At 38.7% G+C, this 23,549-nt stretch overlaps 1 protein-coding gene across 5 annotated transcripts in view; it reads left to right on the top strand.

Annotated features, from left to right (window-relative positions):
* The window catches only part of BRF1 (BRF1 RNA polymerase III transcription initiation factor subunit), a 178,193-nt gene that overhangs the window by 132,476 nt on the left and 22,168 nt on the right, over positions 1-23,549 (top strand). For 4 of the 5 annotated variants that reach the window (XM_068148887.1, XM_068148886.1, XM_068148889.1 and 1 more), the window contains one exon: positions 908-1,164. In XM_068148887.1, coding sequence (XP_068004988.1) covers positions 908-1,164 — 257 coding nt within the window. Of the gene's footprint in view, positions 1-907; positions 1,165-5,793; positions 5,907-23,549 lie in introns of all 5 variants that reach the window. The other variant, XR_010988633.1, reaches the window with a different exon arrangement.

The raw sequence follows: 23,549 nt of genomic DNA, 5'->3' as shown, positions 1-23,549 counted from the left end.
TGCTTTCCAGTTTCAAGGTAGCACTTGACCCATGTAGGTAAACAGAGGGGCTATTATCCATTAAAAAATAAATCTCCTGCAGAGCTTGGTGGTAAAACCTTCCTTTGAAAAGGAAAATGCCAAATGAGAAACAGAGATTTTCTTCTTCTTTCTTTTTTTTTTTTCCTTTTTTTCATACCTACCCAGGCATGGGACATGACTGGAAATGTTCTCCTGTGTCATTTCTGGAAGTCTGACTCTGTACAGCTTCAGCCTCTGCAGCACAACACTGTGCTTGGGTTTGCAGCATTTGCCTAGGAAAGGCAGTTGCAGGTGACACTGTGCTCATGTGTCTGCAGCCTCCTGTTTCCTATCTGCTGGTGTTAATTCTACTCCATGCTTAGAAAGCTGCTGCTAGTATTCTTTGCCTTTCTCAGTGTGGAGGAGAAGATGGGTAGAAGCTCTCCCACACCTCATTTGGACTTGGTATAAAATACCATTGCATTTTTGATACGGAGTCACCAGTACTTAGGGGAGTAGTGACCCAGTTTGACTCTAAAGGCAGTTTTAATAGAGGAATTTCTTCATTTCCATGCTGGGTGATGCTATCAGGATCCTTGTTCCTGTAGCAGGAGTTCACTCCCTTTGTTTTTCTCATATGTGAGAAATGGTCCCACATTCTTCTCTAGCAACATTACAAATACTAAATGAAGAATTTGAAGTGAACTGTGTGGGCCTTACCTCTTGGAGAAGAGAGATCTCTTGGTCCTGTTGAGCATCAGGAGAGGGAGTGCTGGCTTAGCCTGGCTGTGTTGCCTGCATCCCCACGTTGGCAGCACCTGAGCCAGGACTGCCAAACCCTGCTCACCCTTCTGCTTCACAGAAACTTTGTTTGTATCTACATCACTAATTTTATATTTTAATTAAGCCAAAGAAATCTGCAAAGAAACGGGAGCCAATACAAGCCAGCACAGCAGGAGAGGCAATTGAAAAGATGTTAGAACAGAAGAAAATCTCAAGTAAAATTAATTATAATGTGCTAAGGGACCTGAACAGCAAAGGAAGTAGCACACCAAAGAAAGAGGATGACAGCACTGATGACAGCACCAACACCAAGAAGCTGTCAAGAAGAAAATCTATTGCCAATAGGAATATAGCCAACCCTGTAAACAGTGTGGGAAAAAGGTACTGCAATTGTTCATTTATATCTCTGTCTGTGAGACTGTCTATGCATTTTTCTTGAGCCAGACAACACAGGGACTGAAACATTTGTTTGAGGCTAAAATAATGTCGGGGCTCTGTTTTTATTTATTTTGCCTGCAGAGTTGCAATGGCACCTTATTTATAGTTCATGTATCAGAGATCTGCTTTGGTGGGAATTAATCATCCTGAACAACAAAAAAAGAAAATCAGTAGAAATTCATAAACCTGAATCTTTCATCTGAGGACACCTTTTCTTAATACAGTCCTAGTATTTGTTGTCCTGCCTTTCCAAGTTGTCTGTACCAGCTGAAACGGCACTGAATGTTTGAAAGCTTTGGCTTTTTGCTTGGTTTGACATGTATAGTTCCCATCTGTTTTGACAGCTAGCTCGTTAGATTAGTTTTTAATTTAGTTTTATTACATACTTTTGTTGTTAATTGATGACACAAATATAAAGCCCTACAGTAAATATGCTTGTTGGTTTTCTGGTCCACATTTGCCAATGTTTTATAGTGTGATGAAAGCTACTATTACAGTGAGTAAAATATTGGACTTGTTGGGCAGATTTGTAATGTGCTATAAAGAGTAAAAGGAGATTGATGTGTCCTATCTATAATATTCAACTATTTGATTCATCTTCTGTTTATGGAATTATGTCAGGTGATCATTTGAACTGTGCTTATGTATAACAATTTCTTACTTAGATGTTCTCTATCTCTTTACTTACACATTTACTTATTTACCGGCCCAAAAACCCCATAGATTTTTTTCTTCCAGAGGTATAAGCCAAACACCACAAGGCAATTTAGGTATTTAACTCTGAACTGTAAGATGATGTCTTTGCACTGTAACTCAAGTCTAGGCATGGGTTGTAAGTGGGTAAAGACTGGGGAGGGCAGAAGGGCAGCCAGCCACAAGGTGTGAGAAATCATCTATTCATGCAGGAGCCATGACATAGGATAGCTGAAAATGCAGTGCTGAGAGGAATTCTAAGTGCCCATCCCTTACAAATGAAGCAAAATAGGAATGACTAGACCAAACCCCTTATTTTGACTTTGACAGTGAGGCCACAGGCACAGTGCATTTGTTCTAGCTTCAGTATTTGTCTTCTCAACCAACACTGAAGAGTGCACCCCTGGCCCCACTGTCACCAGGATGCAGGTTTTTGCATTGTACCAAATACATTTTTTTCCTCTGGTGTACCTTTTTTATTCTGTATTTTACTAAGGCATCTTCATCCTCATTCAACTTCTCAAAGCAACTTTGCTTTCCAGTTCCTGACTCACTGTGGTTTTTAGTCACCTCTGTAAGTTGCTACTGGAGGTGATGTCTAATGACTGAAACATATACATTTCCCCTAGTGAAGAAAAGTGAGGACACTTTGAGGATTAACTAGCAGCGTTTAGTCTGTGCTTTGTTTGGATTTAACAGGTATTAATGAGTCATATTTCTGGTTACTAGTAAAATACAGCTGTTTTCTATTGTCTGAATTGCAATGCTGTGATGGGAAGTAGGGGCTGGCAAGGATCTTTCTTGCATTTCAGAGCTCAGCAGTAACATCCACACTCAAACTTCTTTGCTGTATCTGAACCTTGTCACTTCAGAGGTTTGCAGAAATGTTGGGCACTCAGAGCTCCTGTTGAAATTGCCATGTTAAACTCTTAATAGGTATTAAACTCTTTGGAAAATCATGCCATAAATATTTCATTTAACAGTGGTGCAACTTGAAAAGGTTTCTAAATAAATACAAATCAGTATTTTCCAAAAGCAGCTAATAAAACATGTTTATTTTTCCTCTTGAGAGCTTAAAGTACGTCCTTAAGATGCATAACAGAGTTTCCTGGTGATGATTAGCTGATCTTGGATACAATGAATTTTGCAGCAGAACACTTCAGAGGAGATTGGGGATACATGCAGATTTGTGAGTTAAGGGGATTTTGCACTCCAGAAGCAGCAGTGTTCTTACTTAAATAATATCAAGGACTTGGAAAACCATTAGTTGGACTATTTTTTTCCCCTTACAATTAAAGATTTATGACATACTTTTGATTTTCTTGCTGGAACTCTAAAAGGCATGGCATTTACAAGACACGCATAAATTTCTGTGGTCTGCGTTGTTCTTCTATGCCATGCATTCATTGCCTTTGTTCAGCATTGCTCCTCTGAGAGGTGAATGGCTAAATACTTTCCCACTGATACAAAAATCATGGTAATTTATATGCAATTAATAATAATAAACCTCCTGAACATTGCTCCTTAGAAAATGAATGAAGCACATAATGTGTCTTTATCCAGGAGGCATTTGCAGAGAGCTTGCTAACTCTTTGGGTTTGTAGTGATTTACAGTCCTTTATATGTCTTAAATATTAAGTAAGCTGCATCTGACTGCAGTAGCACCTTGCATAACTGTGCTTTGATCTAATACTTTAGTTCATCTGAGTTGCAGTCAGATTTTCAAGGGCTGATTTAGTCCTGATTCCAATTAGAGGCTACCAGTACCGTGTAACAGGGAGCTCTACAGGCTAGGAAAGGCATACTCCTTGGTGATTAAAGCAGCACTTCTCTAAAGGTATAGAATTAAGAAAGTAGATGTGTGGGGCTTTTGTTTGTTTTTTAATAAACAAAGATCTTTATTGCTTTCCCTTTGTAAGCCATGATTTTACTTATTTCACTGTGTTTGGACAGATGATGCAGCCAGGTTTGTCATGTATCTTAGAAAACATTTTGATATACAGTGTGTAACACCCTGGAAACAGGAAGCTGGTTTTTACCTCCCATATTCCTAATTGCCCCTTGCTATAAAACAGCCTGGGCTTTTATTTCCATATAGAGGACTTCATAGTGTCTCTAAAAAAAAATCTGGTTACCCCAGCAGACATGGTGCAAATCTCTGGGTGGTTTTTCTTTTTTTTTAGTATGACATAAAGTAGCAGTGACAGTGTCAATCAGCTAAAATACTGGGAAAGCTTTTGTTTACTGATGTGGCAATGATAAGCAAATTTTACACTCATGTAAAAAGTTGTTGATTTCTGAGAAATTTGTGAAGAGTTGGAATGCTAAGCATGGTCCCAGGTGCATGCTTACACTAGATACTCATTCAGTTGGTGGCCCTTTATATATAGCATTGTTGCTACAACGATCACTTAATGGATTTGAAAGATGATATATATAGTTGATCTACATGAGTATTTCCTTAGAAAATCCTAATTTTGAAATCTGGAAAATGTTTATTGTTTTCTGAAGTTTTGTTAGGAATGTTCTTCCAAAGAATTCTTCCGAAGATCATGTGGATTTCTCCTTTTTAGATCAGTAGGCGTTATTTACATTAATCTTTTCAGAAGGGAACTGTTTTGGTTTTTTTTTTTTAAACAGATCTCTTTACCATGAATGCTGTGCAACATTTTTGAGTTTTAGAAGGCGGCAGGCTTTTCTCAGACGCATCTCCCAGAACTGGGAATTTACTTATTGTACCTGTCAGGAGGGTAGAAGACTAATAATGACAATGTCCATTATTTTAGTAAATTTTCCATTTTGTAAATGTATTTCATTATATTTCTTAATGCATTTTTGTTCCAGTGAGTACCACAATTGGTGCTTCATATGCAAAAGCCATTTTGTTCTCCGTGTGTTTGAGATATGGCACACTGGATGTTGCTGTAATAGATGTTGCAACTTTAATTTCAATTACCGGTTGCAGAGTTTATCTTCACTAGTGTCTTCTGTGCATATGAAGCCTAAGAGTAATATGTTGAACTCCTGGAAAAGAGCAATTGCCAGTTCAAGTTATTTAAAACCTGAACTTCAGTTAGAGCTGTGCCATACACTGGAGCTCTTTAAGTCCAATAAAGAAGTTTTTTAGGACTGGAAGCTTTTGGTTAGAAGCTTAATAATTCATTTTATATTTACTTGAGCTGAATCTTACATTACTTGCAAAGTGAAATGTGTTGTACCAAGGAAATGTGGGAACAAGAAAGCTTTCAAGTCACTACTTTTGAAAAATTTTAAGCCAATTTGTTGCAATGTGCTTGAAATTGGTAATGAAATCAGAAAAGACAGGATATATTATCGGGGGAGCAAATATGTCAGGTTAATCTCCTGAAGAATTTGCCTTGGAAGAAATGAAGCAGGACTGTAAAGCAAAGCTGAATCTGTGGTAATGAAACAAGGTTGTTCTGAATGGAAGCATATGAATATGTAATAGAAAAGCAAATCATGCCTGCTAGGAGTATGACAAAAACCCTTGGTAAAGATCTCAGATTTGATTAGATTTGGAAATTCACCTCCAAATTCTCCTCATAGTCCCCTCATACCTGTTTTGCTTATACGTGTTGGCACATGGCCCCCGCCTGTGCTTTGGAGCAGCGGGATCCAAAGTTTGCAAACATGGTGTTTGCAGTACCAGGGACTTTGCTGCTCAGGTTCCTGCCCTGGGATGTACATTTTCAATTAGCATCTGCTCAAGCTACATTTTTATCAGCTTTTCAATATGTGTCACGACCCCATAAAAATCCTCTTTATTATTGGGGAGAATGTATGTGATACTTTTCCTACAGCCTAGCATTCGGCATCTCATTCAACCTGACAAATTGCTTGGTGCTTTCTTTGCTTTAGTTGCCCTGGAGGGGGTAAAATATGGACAGAAGCCTAATTTGCTTTGGAGGAACCTGATGATCCCATGCTGCAGGGAGAGCCTGTGGAGGCAGTCAGCTCCCCACTGCTAGCTGGTGAGACCCCTGGCCTCAGCTCCAACCCTCATTTACAACTGATCTTTTCTAGTGTCTGGGATGTGCATGTTCCTCTGTAAGGTGGAAGCTTGTTATGATGACATTGGCTTTTCCAGATTACTTTTGTTTATGTTGTGGGAGGGAGGGGATGTGGGGTGCTATTTATTACATACAGCCTGAAAGCTTTCTCTTGACTTTTTGATACTGTGATTGTCCATTCGAATCTGTATTTCTTTCTCTTGGAGAAAAAGGAGGGATGAAGCCCTAAACCACCTGTTTTGACAACATCCAGGATTGCTGATGAAAATAAGCTCTTTATTTGTAGTTTGACTGTTTTGGCAGGTGAAGGTGGTGTGTTGAGTGCTTTGCTCCTTCCTGGCTGTGTGCTCCTAATTCAGACCCAACTCTGAGTGTCCTCAGTGATTATTCTGCAGTGGCTATGTCCTATAATTGATCTTTATGAACTCAATCCAATTTTTATTATTTTTTTAGTGGACAGTAGTTTTAGTTTATTTTACATTATGAGACTTGCTGTTTGTGGAGGGAAGGAACGTGAGCTCACATTTTTTTCAGAGTATTTAATCCAATCCAAAACGGCATAAAACAAAGCTCAGCTTGAATAATCCAAGGGATTCCTGAGTGTCTGGGAAACCTTTATATCAGTTAGCCCCAAGTAGTTATAAAGGTTAAAGCACTCCTGATACCCTGTGTCAAGAAGAATGTTTCTGTTTCAGAACCTTTTTTTTTTTTTTCTATCAGGAAAAATTACATTGCAGTAAATGGTTTAAAAATGTCAAACATTAAAGGTTCATGATCTGCAGCTGAGGCAGTGGAGTCCAGTGGGCTGCTGGGTGTCTACAGCAAATCCTAGAGGTTAGCAACTCATGAGGAAGCCCAGCTTCCAAAGAGGGACCAGCCCTGTGTTTGACAGGTAGAAAACTTTTCAGAGAGAGTCTTTTCCATGCCAACTTTGGTGGTATGCATTCTCTGTACAAATTGGCCCTCTGAGATGAGCTCTTAAGACTGTTTTTATGTGCTGTAGTTTTCCATCATATATTTTTGTTTTTCAGAATTGCCTTCAGTTCTGTGTCTAATTTACCTTTGATATCCTGTTTTTCTCTCTCTGCTCTGAAGTCTGTTATATGGTTTGGAATTCATGTTTATTTACTTCAGCTGTGATACTAGATTTCATTTTTTGTCTTCTGCTGCTTCATATCTACTTTCTGTATGTGCCTAGCACCAGTTTCTCACCTGGAATAAAATTCCTCACAAAAGATAGTTGTTGAGATGGCAGTTAGGAGTTTCTTTATTATTTGCTTGGCATTTTTGGTGTTTCCTCTGGAATTAGTCTCATGCTGGCTACAGGATTAACCATACTGTGATTCCTGGGTATAATACACATGTGGTGGAAGCCTTCATATTGAACATGTGGAGTCAGATTTGGGTTTGAATATTATGTATGGGGTAAATAAATTCCCTAATTGCTTTGACATAACTGTTTTCTTATGGGATCTGTGCTTTGAGAATTTCTTCTGAGTGTAATTTTATGTATGTTTGTGCTTTGCTGTGGTATTTAATCATTTAAATCAAATGTTAATCAAAATGATTAGACATTTTGAACAGGAAAATGGTGACATTTGATAAGTACCTCCACTTAAAATAAATCTTACCAGTATTCTCCAGTCTTGTAACTTTTAGAGGAACAAGCTTATACAAATTATGTTTAGTATTATATTTACAAAAAGCAAAGCCAAGAAAAGATGAATTCAAGACTTACAAGGTTCTGCTTTTCAAGTCATGCATCTCTTTAATAAAGTTAGCTTTATGGGGGAGAGCTTTACGAATGACCTTGAAAGGAGCTGACACATGCTTTGACTTGTTCACAGTTGATTTGAGGAGTTGATCTAGTAAAGCCGGTAGTAATGTTGTAACCTGGCTAATGCTGCAGGTTACTTCTGTTCATATGAGCTCAGAAGCCTTTCGTAATGAGAAGATAAATCAGGGGCAAGAACTGGAAAAAAATGTATCTGACCCAACATGTTTTGAAATTAATATGTGTTTTTAACATCTGAACACTAAAATGCAATGACCAGCAGCCTTTCCTTCTTCATTAAGTGAGGACACAGGAGGCAAAATGCCTTTCCTTCTGCCTTGGGAGGCAGGAACCAGCACACTGTGTGGGGAATATGACAGCTTATCCCTTTACTTTCAAATTAACTTCTCTTGATACTGAAATAGGACAGAAGAATAGGGACATTTAAATTTAGTTGTTTTTTTTAACAAACAAACTAAAAGAAAAGGCAAAACCAGTTCCCCAGACCCATCCTTTCAGAAACTGGTAGGCGTTTCTCAGGATTTGACACTTATTCTGATTAATCAGGCTATTTGGAAGATGAGTTAGCCCTGATATCTACAATAGCATTTTTTTTTCATGTCTGACAGGCTTGATACCCCTGAAGATGCAGCTGCATTAACTCTGGAACATGTATGGAAAGTGTTTCACATGGTTGTGCTTCTCACCATTGAGAAAAGAGCTTCTTTCTAGCCACTGCCCAGCACAGCATCTGCAGCCTGCAGGGTCTGGGTACACCTGGGCTGTAGCTGCAGAACTTGCTTCTGCCACTGACTCTCAGCGTATTGCAGCAGTTACTCCAGCAGCTGTGCACTTTCCTGTCACACTGCCTCGATTCATTATGATGAGGTTACCAAAAAGCATGTTCCTTCAGTCCTTGCAGGATCCTTCCACTTGCAGGAGATGAGTTACATCATTTCCTTCTTTCATGCCTGTTGTGCCAGCAAGTTAAAGAGAAGTGAAGTTCAGGGTTTTCTAGCTTCTTATCTTATTGAAATTGAGTGTTCTTCCTAAGAATCCCAGGCTTGGATTTATTTGTTTCTGAGTATTGGAATTAGTTACTGAGTATTGGAATAAGATACTAACACACCTGTATTTTCACCTTGTAAAATACAATTGGCAAAAAAATGCCCCTGGAATAGATAAATGATAGGAGAGAGAATGTGAACTTGATGTGAACTGTACCAATTTCTGTAAGCTCAGTGATGCTGCAAATCATCTCTAGTTGTACATCATTCATTAAGAGCATCCAAATTTTATAATACAGGCATTTAATGTTGTCAAAAGTTTGTTTAGTGTGAGGGAGCGTGGCTTGGTGGGACTGCAGAGGAGTGTTCCTGAGCTGTCATTTATCTGGACTTAGGAGAACCTATGAGAAATACATATAAACAAACCCTTCAAGATTGGGTGAGGTCACATATAGGCTTGTCCAAGTGTTTCAGCATTAACAAGTGTCTGCAAAATCCAGTGCTTGCTTGCATTTGTCCCAAATGATTAAGAAAGCCTTCGGTTTAAAACTAAAAAGGCATTGATCTAGTCTGACCTCATGGCCCAGACCTAGGTCAAGTGTCCTTATTTTTACAGCAGTTTTCTTGTTTGTTTAATATAAATTGGATATTGCTTTTCTGCCTCCCACTCAAGAAAATTGTCGCCTTGGCGGATTACAAGGGATGCTGGCTGGGCAGTGCAAAAATGCAGAGAGGATTTTTGTGACTGTCTGAAATAATTTCATCTTGTGTTTTAAGAGTAAATAGGAGCAATTTTAGCCCCAAAGATAATTTTGTGTGACAGTTGGATTGCGAGCGCCTTGTTTATCTATGTTCTCATTTTCAGGTTGGTTATAAGAAAATGCTCTGTGAGCTTTTTTCTTCCAAATTACACTCAGTGGGTCTAATGGGAGACTTAGCATAAATATGTATGTGCAGTCTCCTGAACTTTATAGTGTGTTAGCAAAAATAGTTATATGTGATGTGGGGGGTGAGAAGAGTGGGAAGAAACAAAGAAATTGGAAGTGTTACGGCTCTTGTTATCAACCCCTAGAGGTGCATGTCTTGCTGTCATGACTGAGAGTGCTTCAGTGCTGTGAAATGCTCCTTTGCAGTCTCTAGGCTTGTTCCGATTTATTTCTGTGTGTTTTCATGGGTGGAAAATGGTTGGTTTATGAATTGATTTTCCTTTGACCCTAGTCCAGCAGGGTCTGTTTGTGGATCTTTACAGTATATATTTGCTCCTTTTTTTTTTTTAAGTATAAACCAAGCAAAGTGTATGCCTGGTATGTTTTAGATTTGCAAATGGAATTGAATCTTTGGTGAATGTTTGTTTGAAGGAAAAGGAGCAAAACAAACAAAACTTTAACTTTTCCTCACTACAGTATATAGCATATATTATTTTACCAAGACTAATTATTACTACCTTGTAACAAGTGACAGAACAAGAGGAAAAGGCCTCGAGTTGCACTAGGGAAGGTTTAGATTGGAAATTAGAACTTTTGTCACTGAAGGGGTTCTCAAACACCAGAATAGGCTACACAGAGAGGTAGTTGGATCACCATTCCTGGAGGTGTTTAAAAGATGCATAGATGTGGTGCTAAGGGACATGGTTTAGCACCAGCTCAGATGAGAAGGTGCAGAGTAAAATATTGTCTGTATGGACCTCAGGACCTGCAGTCTCCCAAATGCACATGCATGTGGAGAGCTCTTTCAAGACATTGCCTGTCTCAACAGCTGTCAAAAAACCGTAGATGATTTGAAACCTTTCCATTCAAGAAGGGCTGTGATAGCTAGCAGGCAGAAGATAGAAGGAGGCTATTAACAGCGCACAGCATGACATGGTGCTATAGACTGAAAAGCTACTTGGGGTTGAGTGCAACCTTGCTGAATTGGAGCACTGGGAGATGCTTAGATATTGAGAGCACTCTCAAGTCCCATACAGAATAAAAGTGTGTGGCATGTATTTAGTAGTCTGTTGTCTCTATTCAGGAACAGTTTTAGATGTTGTATTTATGTGAAATAAATACGTGATACTTCATAGCATAGCGTTCTTATAAGGAGTTATCAACATATTTAATCTGAGCATTTTGAGATCTGCAGTATGAAGGACATGCATACAAATTTGGAAGCAGAATGAAACGATTGGCATATTTATTTTGTAAGGTTACCTTTGCCTGTCTAGAGTGGTGACATGGTCGTTTTAATAGAAAAATGGCTTTGCACACTTCTGCAGGGATTTTATCATGCAGCAATAAAAATCCAAACCAATTTGGAATTCTAACTGAAACTGCTGTTGCTGAAATTGTGTGAGACAATCATCAGATTAGAGCTGAAGTTGAATCAAGCAGTCATCTGATTAATTAGTAACAGAGGTTGAAATCAACAGTGAATCAAATTATTATAAGAGAAGCAAGACAGAAATCAGGGTGTTTTAAAAGACATAAATGGTTATTACAAGGTAGCTTCTTCTGCTGCCCCGCTCCTGGAGTCAGAGAGAGGCCTCTTCAATTTGGGCTTTAGTAAGTCACTCTAAGGGTTAATTCTCTGCCTAAAGGTGATACTTAATTGAAGGTGCTTTAGACACTTGTTCTTTTTCTTGCCAAATGAACTGTGTGCAAACAATATTGGCTTAAAAAATGGATATGCAAATATAGCCTAGCTTCAACATGTTTGCGCTTCATTCATACCTTATGAAATATTACCCCCCAAAAAATGATGGGAACAGAGTAAAAGGAAGGTGAACTCCTTTGTGTAGGTTGTTTATGGAACAAGGTGAGTAGGAGAGCAGCTCAAGTTGCTCATATCATTGATGGATGCCTATTGCATACTTTCTCTGGGTTTTCCTACATCAGGCTGTACCTTTTGGAGTCTCTCCTTCTCCTCCAGAGAGTGTCCAGGAGGTTAGTATCATTAATGGCTCTCAGTGATGCAGCAGTACAAAAATCCTACCCTTTGCTGATGTGTTCATTCATGGTATCACCTCTGCCACACTTCTTCAAGTATTCTAAATGTATTTGTGATATAAAAACTATGTTTGGCTGCAACATGGGCCAGTCCAAATGTGATATTGACCTTTGGGCAATCAGGAATAGAAAATAAATATTTGGCCTTGCTGTCAGATTTTATATAACTTGTTTTTATATTTCAAGTGAGAAATATATACTCCAAAAGTGTAAGAGAGAAGCTAACTGAAAAGGCTTCATTGTTGTAATGGAATATGTTCAGAATACATATTCCATAAACTGCCTTAAATCCCTTCAGGAACAGAACTACTTTTTATCCATGCATCCAGATGTTAATTTTCTTTTTGTTTCTTAAAAGATTCTTGTTCCTTTTCACCAGCAAGCATTTGGGTAATGAAATAATTTGGTTTAAGTGAATTACATACATTGATCTTGTATGGATCAGATAGACTGTGCCATTCATTTCATGAAAATAAACCTAAATGCCAATTCATCAGCTCTAAAATGATAAAATGACAATACATAATTCTGTTTGATTAAATTTTTCTGAGACTCCCAAACCCAAACAAACAAAACCCCCAAGAAACCAAAAACAGAGGGAGGGGAAGCCAGGAAGGGAAGAAAAGACAAAGAAAGAGCTAATTAAGGATTTAAAACCACTGGGGTTTGGAGGTTTTTTGCAACTAGTGAACTGAGTCCAATGTAAAGCATAATGTGTGAGCCGTAAGAAATCATAAATTCTGTATGACACAAAATAACTTAGTGACTGACTAACTAGGGAGGCCTTGGTTGTAAGGGAAAGGTTTTTGTAAAAATAAACCTCATCTCGATGACCTTTGCTGACCCTGGCTGCTTCTCTCTTGGTCTAACCTGAAGAGATTAGAAAACTCCTTAACATCAAAAGGAACCAAAGACAGTCTTGTCTCCCAGAGTCCCATTGTGTTTTAGGAGTGATTTATCAGGAGGCAGCAGCCTGCTGCTGCTTGGAGCCTTCACCTGCTGGCACCAACAATGTAGCCATGGCTGTAGGTCAGGTTGGTGATCTCAAACCCTGCCTTGGAAAAACAATGCACAGCTCTCAACATGATGGATGGGAAACCCAACTCAGGAATTCCTTTGCCCAAACTTGTTTGGAAGATTTGCTGGGTTTACTGAATCAACACTTTAGAGGTGCTTCCTTTATTTTAGCTAGGAGTGGATAAGTAACCCTTATTTTCTTCAACTACAGAAATTACAAGTGTAATTAAATCACAAAGAAATGTGATTTGTTTGTCTTTCAGCACATGGTAGTCTTCAGATTCTGGATTATTATTTTTTACATATATGTGTGTATATATCTCAACATAGGTTTTATAGAAGAAAAAATTAAATTGCTGGTGGAGGAAGATGCAGGTTTTATGCATCTATTTTTATCTCATCCAGAGAATGGAGAGAGACTGTTTCCAAGATCCAGTGATTACTGGGCTGTAGTTTTCTTTTAGCTTTGGGTCATAATCTAAAATTACTTCCTAAAACATAAGGAAGTCTTAAATTATGAAGCAGTAGGAAATCCTGAGATCCAAAGCATTGAGGAGCTTGCAGTATAGTATATATTCATTATTTTGTTGCTACTTCAGTAGCTCATGGATATTATGCACATGCTATATTAACTTTTTGGTGAAGACCAGACACTGGAAAACTCAAGTTTATGGTTCAGCATTTGCTGATAGGATTTGCAAGTCAGGAAAGTCCAGATTTAAGACGTTTTTTGCAAAGTACTTGCGAAAGGCCAGCCACAGTAGCAGATGCATTTTTGTCTAAATTACTTTCCCTCTCTTTTCAATTTCAGTATCTGCTGATTTCATTTAAAAACCCATTTTAAAGCAAATGAAATAGCTAAGACTTTTTCTAGCACAGTAATCAAGACCTTTAATATCCTACCTCTCTATAGATCACAGGTTTAAAAGCTGATGTTTATGGTGCTGGTGCCTGTACTGGGCATGGTGCTGGGTATATGCTGTGAGAGACAGTGAAACTGAAGATCCCTGTATTAGACTCTACTTTCAACTAATTTTAAAGGTTGATCAAGATTTTGAGGCTTTTATTGGAAGACTTATCTATTTCTAAAGCACTGTTAACGGCAGAGCTCCTCTTGCCTATGCATTGTACTTCACAGCACAGCTCCAGAGATATCTGGCCAGCTTCCAGTTTAAATTCACTTAATAGGGTAAATCTGCAATGATTTAAACATTCTCAATTTACCACCATAACCAAAGGGTCAAAGCCAGCAGCTGTAGAATCACTGATATTCCAGAGAGTTTTAAAAGAAGAATTTATATGGAGCTGCTATAAAAATGTCATGGAGATAGGGAATGCTTAAGGTAAGTAATTTCAATCACCCAAGTCTTCTATTAATGGATTACCTTAAGATTCTCTGTACTGTAACATACCTAGGGATGGTTTTTGTCGCACTGTTCAGTGGACTTTGCTTCATGGTGTCAAGCAGTGAAGCAATGGTTATTTTGGTGCATATACAGGCCCCACAAGAAACAGTGACCCAGTCCCTAACAAGGCAGGTTGTTGACTGAATGCATATTCTCAGGTTTTGTATGCACTTTTGGAAAAAAAATGATAAAACAGTCAACTTAAGGACATCTGAAGTTTTGCCAGTTTGTGCTGCATTTTTTCCCTGATAAGCTACTAAGTGTGCTGTCTAATGCTGCAATTGCAGATATCCTTTGTTTTCTTGTGTGAGACGCTCTTTAGGGTATCACCCTTGTGTTCAATGATCTTGCTTTTCTTCATCTCTTATCAAGTGTATCTCAGTGTTATTTATTACTGTCTTTCTGTCTGGCTTAGGTTCTTTGGTACTGTTTTGTGTGCATTCTTCCTCCAAATCTAGAAAAATAACCTTTCATTGTGTGTGAAATGAAAAAAAAAAAGAAGTGTGTTTTTCTTTTCCTTAGAACTTAAAAACACAAAAAAAGATTAAATAGGTAGACGGAGTAAAAGTAATTCAGAAGCACTGAAAGGTAGTCACTGATTAAACTGTAGGGAACATCCACATATCTGCCATTTGGTCTCCTGAAGATCAATTCTATGAGACTAATCTATGATCCTGCATCAGTCTGTAATAAGTGCAGTGTATTATCTTTCTGAGTAAAAATTGCTGGGTTTAAATTTTGAAGATATGGGGATACTCATCCTGGCATTCATTATTTCATAAAATGGATCAACACTGTTCTCTGTGCACACACAGTTCGATATTCTTTCAAAATGGTATTGAATGGTGATCATGCTGTTCCAGTGATCCTGTCCAGCAGTTAGACTTGGATGGATGCCATTAAAAAAACCCATATATACGCACAAAACCAAACCCAACCAACCAACCAAAAAATCCCAAACAAACAAAAAACCCCCAACCAAGCAAAATGTGACTGCTTTTGTACCTGGTGTCACATCTTTCTGCTGAGTGATGAAGGAAAGGCAATGGAGTGTCTGTATTAACAGATTTTGTACTGATAGCCAAATCATGAAGTTTGGGCTAGTTGTAATTTCCTGTGTCTCCATAAGTGGATTCAAAATTACTCTTTTGCTCTTGTCCTGTAGTAGTCCTTTCAAGCATCTGAATGCTGTCTTGCCTGTAAAATGGGAAAATACTAGATTTCCCTAGCCTAAGAGTCTTGGTTTTGCAATTATGTTTTGAAACACTGATGGACAATAGTTAGTGAAAACAAAAAGGCACAATTCTTAATGAGGATGAGTTTGTAAGCCTCTCTTAAAAATTAGATTGCAAAGCAACCTGTGCTGTGAGCAATGGACATAGTGAAGTCTAGTTTTCTACTGGTTGACATCTTTTTTCCCTTGGTCATTCCCTTCCTCCCCTGAAGCAAGAGCCCCAGCCCGAGAAGACTCTGTCAGCCTTTCCTGAAACAAAAGATGGGCTTTCAGGTGTGAGGCATGTGGCTGCTGGACAGCTGATTCCTGCATGGGACACGGTCAACTCCTTCCCCTTTGGCTGGGGGACTCTTAGGAACTTGTTTATGTGTGTGACTTTTACCTCTTTCAGATTTTGTTGTTCCTGAATGTTGGGAGGAACTGGAGTCGAGTGAAAGAGAGAGTGATGGACTGTCAGCATGTCACATAGTTATCCTTTTGTAATCATCTTTTCCGTGCAGTGGAGAGTGCACTTTGTGTACGCAAAGACTTGAAAATTAGTGAATTTCTATTGCACTATAGTTAATAGGACTTTGGAGCTTTTAGTGGTTGGGTTCATATTTCATTTTTTTTTCCCCAACTGAGCTACTATCTAAATATCTTTGAACATTTAGTAACTTATGCTTTTGAGTAATTTTCAGGGTGAATCCAAAATCACAGCATTGCTAAGAAAAAATAATCTCTAATCCTCGAAAATGTGTATGTCAAAGTTGACTAGTATTGGCAGTAAGTAGGTAGGTGTGATAGGTTTTATCAACTTTGCTTGTAGCAAACCAAAGGGAGTTTGTCATAACACGAGTCGCTTATTGATGACACAGTTGTCTGTGAGTGATTAAAAGTGGCAGATTTATTTCAGCTTCAACTCTTTCCATTAGCATTCCTATCGACCATCTGGCAGTGGAATACGTCACTTGTGAGATAGACTGGGATCTTGTTAAAAAAATTACACGATTTCTTGGGGCCTTTTTTTGCCACTGTCCTGATGAGCCAGAAAGTTGTCACTTCTAGTGACAGCTCTCATTGCCTGAAAGGGTTGAGGCTGATACTGGGTCAGCCTGTGACTTGCTTTTAATGGTTTTTAATTACTGCCATGATTGCAGCAAACATTTAGTTAATGGTTGACAAGTATCATTTGGGGGGCTTTGTAGCTCTTTAATAGCATTCAGTTGTTGGTTAGAATGAGAAGGAACATGTTGCTATTGAGGTGGGAGAAGTGCAAACAGCCTTTATCAAAATGGTGCCTAAAGAAAATGTAAACTTTCCCTGAATTAGTGAATTATGGAGACATAATACCGTGATCAAAATCATCTGACTGTGCTTAAGATGGCCTAATCAAAGTAATTTAAAGATAATGTACCAAAGAGGGATGCTTATGGGGCAAAAAATTAATTCTAAATGAATTGTGATATTCCAAAATGTGAAGTTGCCTATATGTCCATTAAATCACTGATAAATGTACTGCTACTAGAGAAATATGGAGCTGGCTTACAATGGTGATGAAACTTCAGGACATTTAGCAAAGCTCCTGCAACACTGCAATGAATTACATCACAAGCTGAAATGCAGCAGCTGCTCTGGCCCTGCTGTCCTCTGATGAGTAATAGTGTATCATAACTATCTTTGGTAAACAACTTTATGGGGCTTTTCTGCTGCAGTATTTGGCCCTTCAAATGGTAACCCTGTCTCTGGCTTCCCACCTGCAGCATCCTCACCTCCTCAGAAATACAGTGTTTCAAAATAAAGCCATGAAACCTTGTGGTTAGGACTCCTTGCATCTAGATTTTATAGGGGACATTGGAAAGGTGAATGTTATCTGTGTGTTGCAGAGAGGTGAGTTATGGACAGAGAAAACATTCTACATGAGTTTCCCTGTATCTGCAGAGTTTGCTTAAAACAGTGCTTTAAAGTCTTTTTTAAGCATGTGGGTTTTTTGGTAGGGGGAGTTTTGAAAGAAATATTTCTGTTTATCAGAGTGTGTTAGATTTCTGTCCAGGATCTCCAGAGTTTGACCTTGATGGCTGTAAATATTTTAAACAGTGCCATGGATATTTCAAGCTTGTGGCTTGTTGAAGCGTAATGCATAAGGGACTTCTTCCTAAATGGGCTCCTCATTGCACTTAGACTCACACAAACATTGTAGCAAATGAGGGTGTTAAAAAATATGCACGAAGGTCACAGTGACAGGTCTTATTAGGAGATTACTGGCAATACTTCTCTTGAAGAGTAATCTAACCATTTATTCTCGATTTCATATTGGATTTTAAAAATTGTGTTGAGGAAGCATTAAGATTACATAGATGGTAGTTACTTGTGCAATATTTAGCATTAGAAAGGGAATTAATCCCTTCTGGTTTTATTTTGCATCATTAGTAATGTTTATGCTGGGGGAGTATGCAATTTCTGAAAAGGAAATGTTTTTGGACACTTAACAGGGATGATCTGAAACACATACATAATGTATAGTGTAATTAATTTTAAGGTCTCCTATGTTACCCTTTTTTTTTTTTTTTATCTGAGCTAAGATAATATGGGAGTAAAAATTGGGAGGAAATTTATTCAGCCACTTGAAGGCGTTTTGTGGAGAATTAAGATTTATTTGGCTTGAAGTGTTTCTCCAAAAGTGCTTCTCTTGTCCGCTCTTTTAATTGTGCCATCACATCTGTGAAAGATCATTACCATATTCTTTTATACGGGCACGTGTCAAAGCGTTGCTCACTTCCAACCATCTGTAGACTATTTGATACAAATGCTTGAAAATCAGAGCTAATAGGCAAACCACCATCCTTGTATCAGAAAGTTTCTTAAATTTCCTCACCTACAGGTTTATTTGTCCTACTTACTATGTTTTCTTTCAGAAACAATACCTTTTGGCAGCTCCTGTTGTATTTATACTGGGTTCTGGATAACTGGCCAGACTTATGCCCAACACCATGTCAGTGCACTCTTCTAGATCCCTTGCCAGTTGTCTGCTTGAACACCATCTGTTCCTGGCAAGAGTTACCTTCAAATACCTAACAAAACAGGTCATGGGAAAAACCAAAATCTTCCAGGAGCTAATGGTGTTAACATACCCTGCTCCTCTAATGCCATTAGCATTCTGCTTTTTGGACTTCAGGAAACTTGGTCTATTTAGGCAGATTCTCTTACCCCAAGATCTTTCCTTCTGAGGCATGCCATGTCTGCTCAAGCAAACAGTGAGGGCAGTCTTAACTTTCAAGAAGATGCTTTGTGGAAAGCTCAAACAATGTGTGAAATTCAGTCCTACTTCGTAATGAGAAGGAGAGCTGTGCTAATGAAATCTGCAGGAGACAATAAACTGAGTCATACAGCAAGGCTGACTGAAAATGTCTGTGCAAAGCAGTGCCACTAAGAAAAAAATACAAGTGAGAGCAGGAAATAAAACTGAGCATCTTGGAAAAAATCCAGGCTAATGCATCAAATGAAATATAATCTGAAATGCAGGCGTACATGGGAGCAGAAGCTGTAAAAGCCATAAGGCTGAAAGAGATAGAGAGATAGTGGACTGCAAATTAGATATGAGACTCTACAAAAGGACTAATTTGGACCATGCATTGGAGAAGCAGCACGTGACAAGTTAGGGAGGCATTAAGGCCTGCCCTGGAGAAGCATTCACTCCTACAGATGAGAGAATTGGAGGCATTAGGGTGGTTTCATCAAGAAACAAAACAGTGATGATGTGGAGGAAAGGCTGAAACACTGTCCCTAGTGTGTTGATTGGAGCCTGCCCCTGTGTGAGTGTGCAGGCATTTAGAGCGTAGATGAGGGAAACAGCAGCATATGGCATGGCAGAGCTAGGCTGCAACCAAAGAAAAGGTTAATTTCAGTGGGACAGCAGAAGGAAAGTCTCAGTGGTGGTAAGGTTGAGTGCCATGTTTAAGACAGCATAATCAAAATACAGGTTGAGGGCCAAAGACTGAAGCGACAGAAGAAGATACTTGTCACTTTTCAAAACTGTGTCTGATTGGTTTAAGTCTGAATTTGTTCCTTAAGGCATTCATAGACTTGAAGAAAGAGATAGGTGGTGGTGGTGAGGCACTTATTCACTCCCCTGGGTCCTGTGCAGCTGGACATGAACTTGAACTGTGTCAAAGCAGAGGGTGCTGGCGTGTCCTGGACACTAATCTATAAAAGCATGCGAGGCTGGCCCAGTTTCATCTCTCTGTGTGGGAGTCAGCACCTTCAGAGATTTTTTTTTTTTTCTAGCTAATAACACAAATAGAAGTGCAAAAGGATTTGAAAACATCATAAAAGAAATCTGTAAATCACCGAGGCCAGTTCGTTTCTCCCACAGGAAGGTAGCTGTTACAGGCTCCTTGGGATGAGGAGCACCTGAAAGCTCCTGCCTGTGATCCAGGGGAAATGCTGTTGCAAAGAGGAGTTGTCTGGACCTTTCTCCACTGTTGTTTCTGTTGACCCTGTTAAAATTAGTTTAGTCCTAAAGAAACAAATCTTCAGCTAATCATTTCCCCAGTCCAGTTGTCGTTCTCATAGACATGTTACCATTTTAAGTAGGAATGGTTACTTGGACCATTCTTTTTGAATGTAGCAAGCAGAAGGAGAAACTAAAATCTGATTTACCGTGGTCCTGGATGTAGGTCAAATGTTCCTATCAAAAAGGTTATATGAAAACAAGTTACTTGGTAATTTTGAAAGTGATCCATCTTGCTGCTTAGTAGGATTGCATTTTGCAGAGTCTGATTATTCAAACTCCTTTTTCTAATACTAGCATTAATTCCCTTATATCAGTATTATAAAGTTGCTTATTTCTCAGTTCTTTTAAATGTGGGATTCTGTCTGTAAACACAGCAGACAGCTTACCAGCTCAGCAGCCACCGCTGCTTGCCAACATCTTGTTTGGTAAATGGTTGCAGTCAGCCTTGAGAGTTTACCGATACTGGCTTGTGTTTCGTTTTCTCTGTATTTCACTGCACTTTTAAAACCAGGAGTATTAGAAACCCTGCTAAGTTTAGAGAGAAGAGGACAAATATACCACAAAAAATGTATCCCCTTGCCAGTGCAAGCTGGAGTGAGCTGAGTTGCAAGAGGGCTTGGAATTCTAAGGGGTTTGACAGAAATACCCCTAACAGCAGTTCTCTGGGTGCAAAGTGAGCCCAGAGGTAATTTATGACTTTGTCAGAGGAATGGAGAGGGAGTGGAAGAGCCTCCAAAACAGCAGTTTTAATAGCTCAGGGTGTTGGGTTTTTTTTTCTCCTTTCAAATGTTTTTGTTTTATTATATTTGACACCAGTCAAGGAGAGAGGAAGCTCTTTAACCTCAATGCAAATAAAACAGTAGTGCTTTAGAGAAAAAAAATCTGTTCATTTTATACCTCTAGGCTGATGGTTCTGACAGAACAGAGAATTTGAAAACAAAATTACTCATTAATTGGGTTTTTTCTTAATCAGTTTTGCAGTGTCAATCTATTTGAAGCCTGATTTTTGCTTAAGAGGGGTAAAAAATTACCTATAGCAATAAATCCATATATCTCATGCTGTTTATCTATCTATCCTGTCAAGATTTTAAAATGTTGGTTTATATTTCTATACCATTGCTGAAAATCAATTGTGACATTTTCTGTTTGGGTTGCTAAAGGTTTTGGCAGATAGAACATGGATTTTATCTTTTGATGGTGAATTCAATTCAACATTTATTGCAAAGTCCTCAGGTGTTTAAACATGCGGTGATACACAACTAAAACTCACACTGTGCTAAACTCCACCAGGTCTCTTCAGTAGGTTTACTATTCAAAAGATAATGGGACTTGTTTCATCTGTTTTTAATAAATGTGAGGCTTGCATGCGATTTATGTCAGAACTAAAGCCAACTTTGTGCTGCAGTTTGACTTCTAGAGTCTTCACTTTTCAACTTTTGCTCCATAAGATATCTACTGAACTTAGGATGTTGTTATCCTTTTTAAAAAAGATTAAGATCTTGCCCATCATCTTACCTGAACTGTGATGCTGAAATATTACAGGAAAAGAAAGAAAAGCTGGTCTGCAAAAATGCTGGTCCTGTGAGAGGGTGCACACCTGGACCGGCTTACTGGCCAAGGTGTTGGGAAGCAATCAACTTTGGGTCTGTCATGCTGTTGCTAAAGCTGGGGAGAGTACAATGGAGTCCTTATTTGAATATTGGAGAATATAGTGGAGGACAGAGCTGGGTTCAGCGAGTCAGGCATCAGCATTAACCTGTCATTTCCAGCATTCTGCTGGAGAAACTGTTGGTGCTACCTACAGGAAAAGGGCAATCCCAAGTTCCTTAGCTTTCTGGGAGCTGTAACACCCTGTAGGCATAATTTTGTGTGTAAACTAACATGCATTAAATACTGTCCATGGTTAATGGAGGCCACGGTATCATTGTATGGCAGATGAGGGAGAGCTATTCTGATGTGAGTTTGCCAAACACACTTATGCTGCCAAGAGGACTTTGGGGCCAGGAGCCTGGGGTGTGACCATAGGGACACTCAATGACTTCTCCATATTTCTTTTGACAAGAGATGAGAGAAATCTGCTCCAGGGCTCTCTGAATGGTTCTGCCATTTGGTAAAAATAACCACATTCCCTGTATGATGTTTATGAAGTGCACTTTTCACTTTTGTCCAGTGAGATGGATGGAAGATTTGTATGTTCAGGCTATTTGCATGGACATCATAATTCAGACAGAAGATGTATAGGCAGTAAATAGGTGCAGTGTTGAGTGGATCAACTTTTGCCACTGTTGAGTGTTGGGTTTAGTATCTTTGTGTAAAACAAGATTGTGGTAGAAGCATGTATTTTGTTTACAAGGTTTATGCTGCTTGCTTGTTCATCTTTTAAGATTTTCAAATAAAGTACTAATACTCAGAAGCCTAGAAGTAAAGGGAACCTTGGAGGAGCTTCTGCTGTGATTTCCCTGCTGGCGCCAGGCAAAACATAACACTTCTGCACTAATACATTCTTGTTCTGAGGATGACTGAAAGTTCACATCAAAGGGTCATAAATTGCAACCAAATTGATTTCCAAATATAAGTTTATTCTGTATGTGTTTAAATTTGATTCAGTCCCTTGAAAACAGTTTACTCTGAAAAGCTTTTTCCATAAAAACATGCACAGTGCAAAGTGTTTACATTGCAGTATGGCACTTACATTGCATTAAAAAAAATACTTTATATGTCTATTTATTTGCTGTAACATTTTACTAACCAACAGAGCAAAGTAACACAGAGATCTGTGGTGTCACGCTAAAAACCAAGTGTGAGGTTGCCAAGTATTGATGTTCCCACGGTACTTGTAGACACAAAAAAAACTAAATCAAACTGGAATGATGCTGTAGTGCTGATAAAGGAAATACAGTGTTGGAGATTAAACAGCTGAAAGGCAGACATGTATTACAAGTGAGTCTGTACAGACTGTTGTCTTGCTGGGGCCAAGCACTTAGGCATTTGCTGCATATTTTGACCAAGTACAGAATGTAGGAAATCTAAACCTAACATGTTCAAGACTTAGGTTTCTTAAAAAACAAAGGGGCAGGGTGTCACCATTCTTTGAAATTAGAGGGTTGATTCTTCACTGATGCTTCATAAATGCCTTTAGAAAGCAAAATGAGCATGGTGATTGTAAAGAGCACAAGAAAACTTGCTTGCTAGACTTAGTTCAAGCTAAGCTCATAATTGATACATATTTACATTATCTTCCCAGCGTGGTGTTTGGTGACAACTTTCTTTGGCGTGCTGTTGTTTCAGTTGACATTTGCTTAAACGGCCAAGAGAGTTGGCAATTTTGGTCTACTGGTCTTTGAAGTTGTGACTTCAACCCAGACAGCCTTCTCTTTGTGTACGGTGGGGAGCAAGAGGGGTGTGTGCAGCACAAAGCCTAGGAAGAGCCAGTACATACCAGTCTCACCATACTTCTTAGCACTTAAAGTAGCTCAGATCTTTTAAGAATATTGGCTTATTTTCCGTGACTTTTTAATGCAAGAAATAAATGTTCAAAATAGTAAAAAAAAACCCAAAAGATTGACCTGAAAGTACTTTTTTTTTTTTCTTTTTCCTTTTTATTTCCTTTCTTTGTATAGATCTTCAAACATAGATTAGTATTTAGAAGGATTTAAACTGCAGTGGGAATTTGCTATCTTCTCTTTTCAA

The sequence above is a fragment of the Melanerpes formicivorus genome, unplaced genomic scaffold, assembly GCF_026170545.1.
Source record: "Melanerpes formicivorus ecotype bairdi unplaced genomic scaffold, bMelFor1.0.p_v2 SCAF_17, whole genome shotgun sequence".
In the NCBI taxonomy this organism is placed as follows: Eukaryota; Metazoa; Chordata; class Aves; order Piciformes; family Picidae; genus Melanerpes; species Melanerpes formicivorus.
Note: the sequence above shows the minus strand (reverse complement) of the source record. Positions and strands in the feature narration are given on the sequence as shown.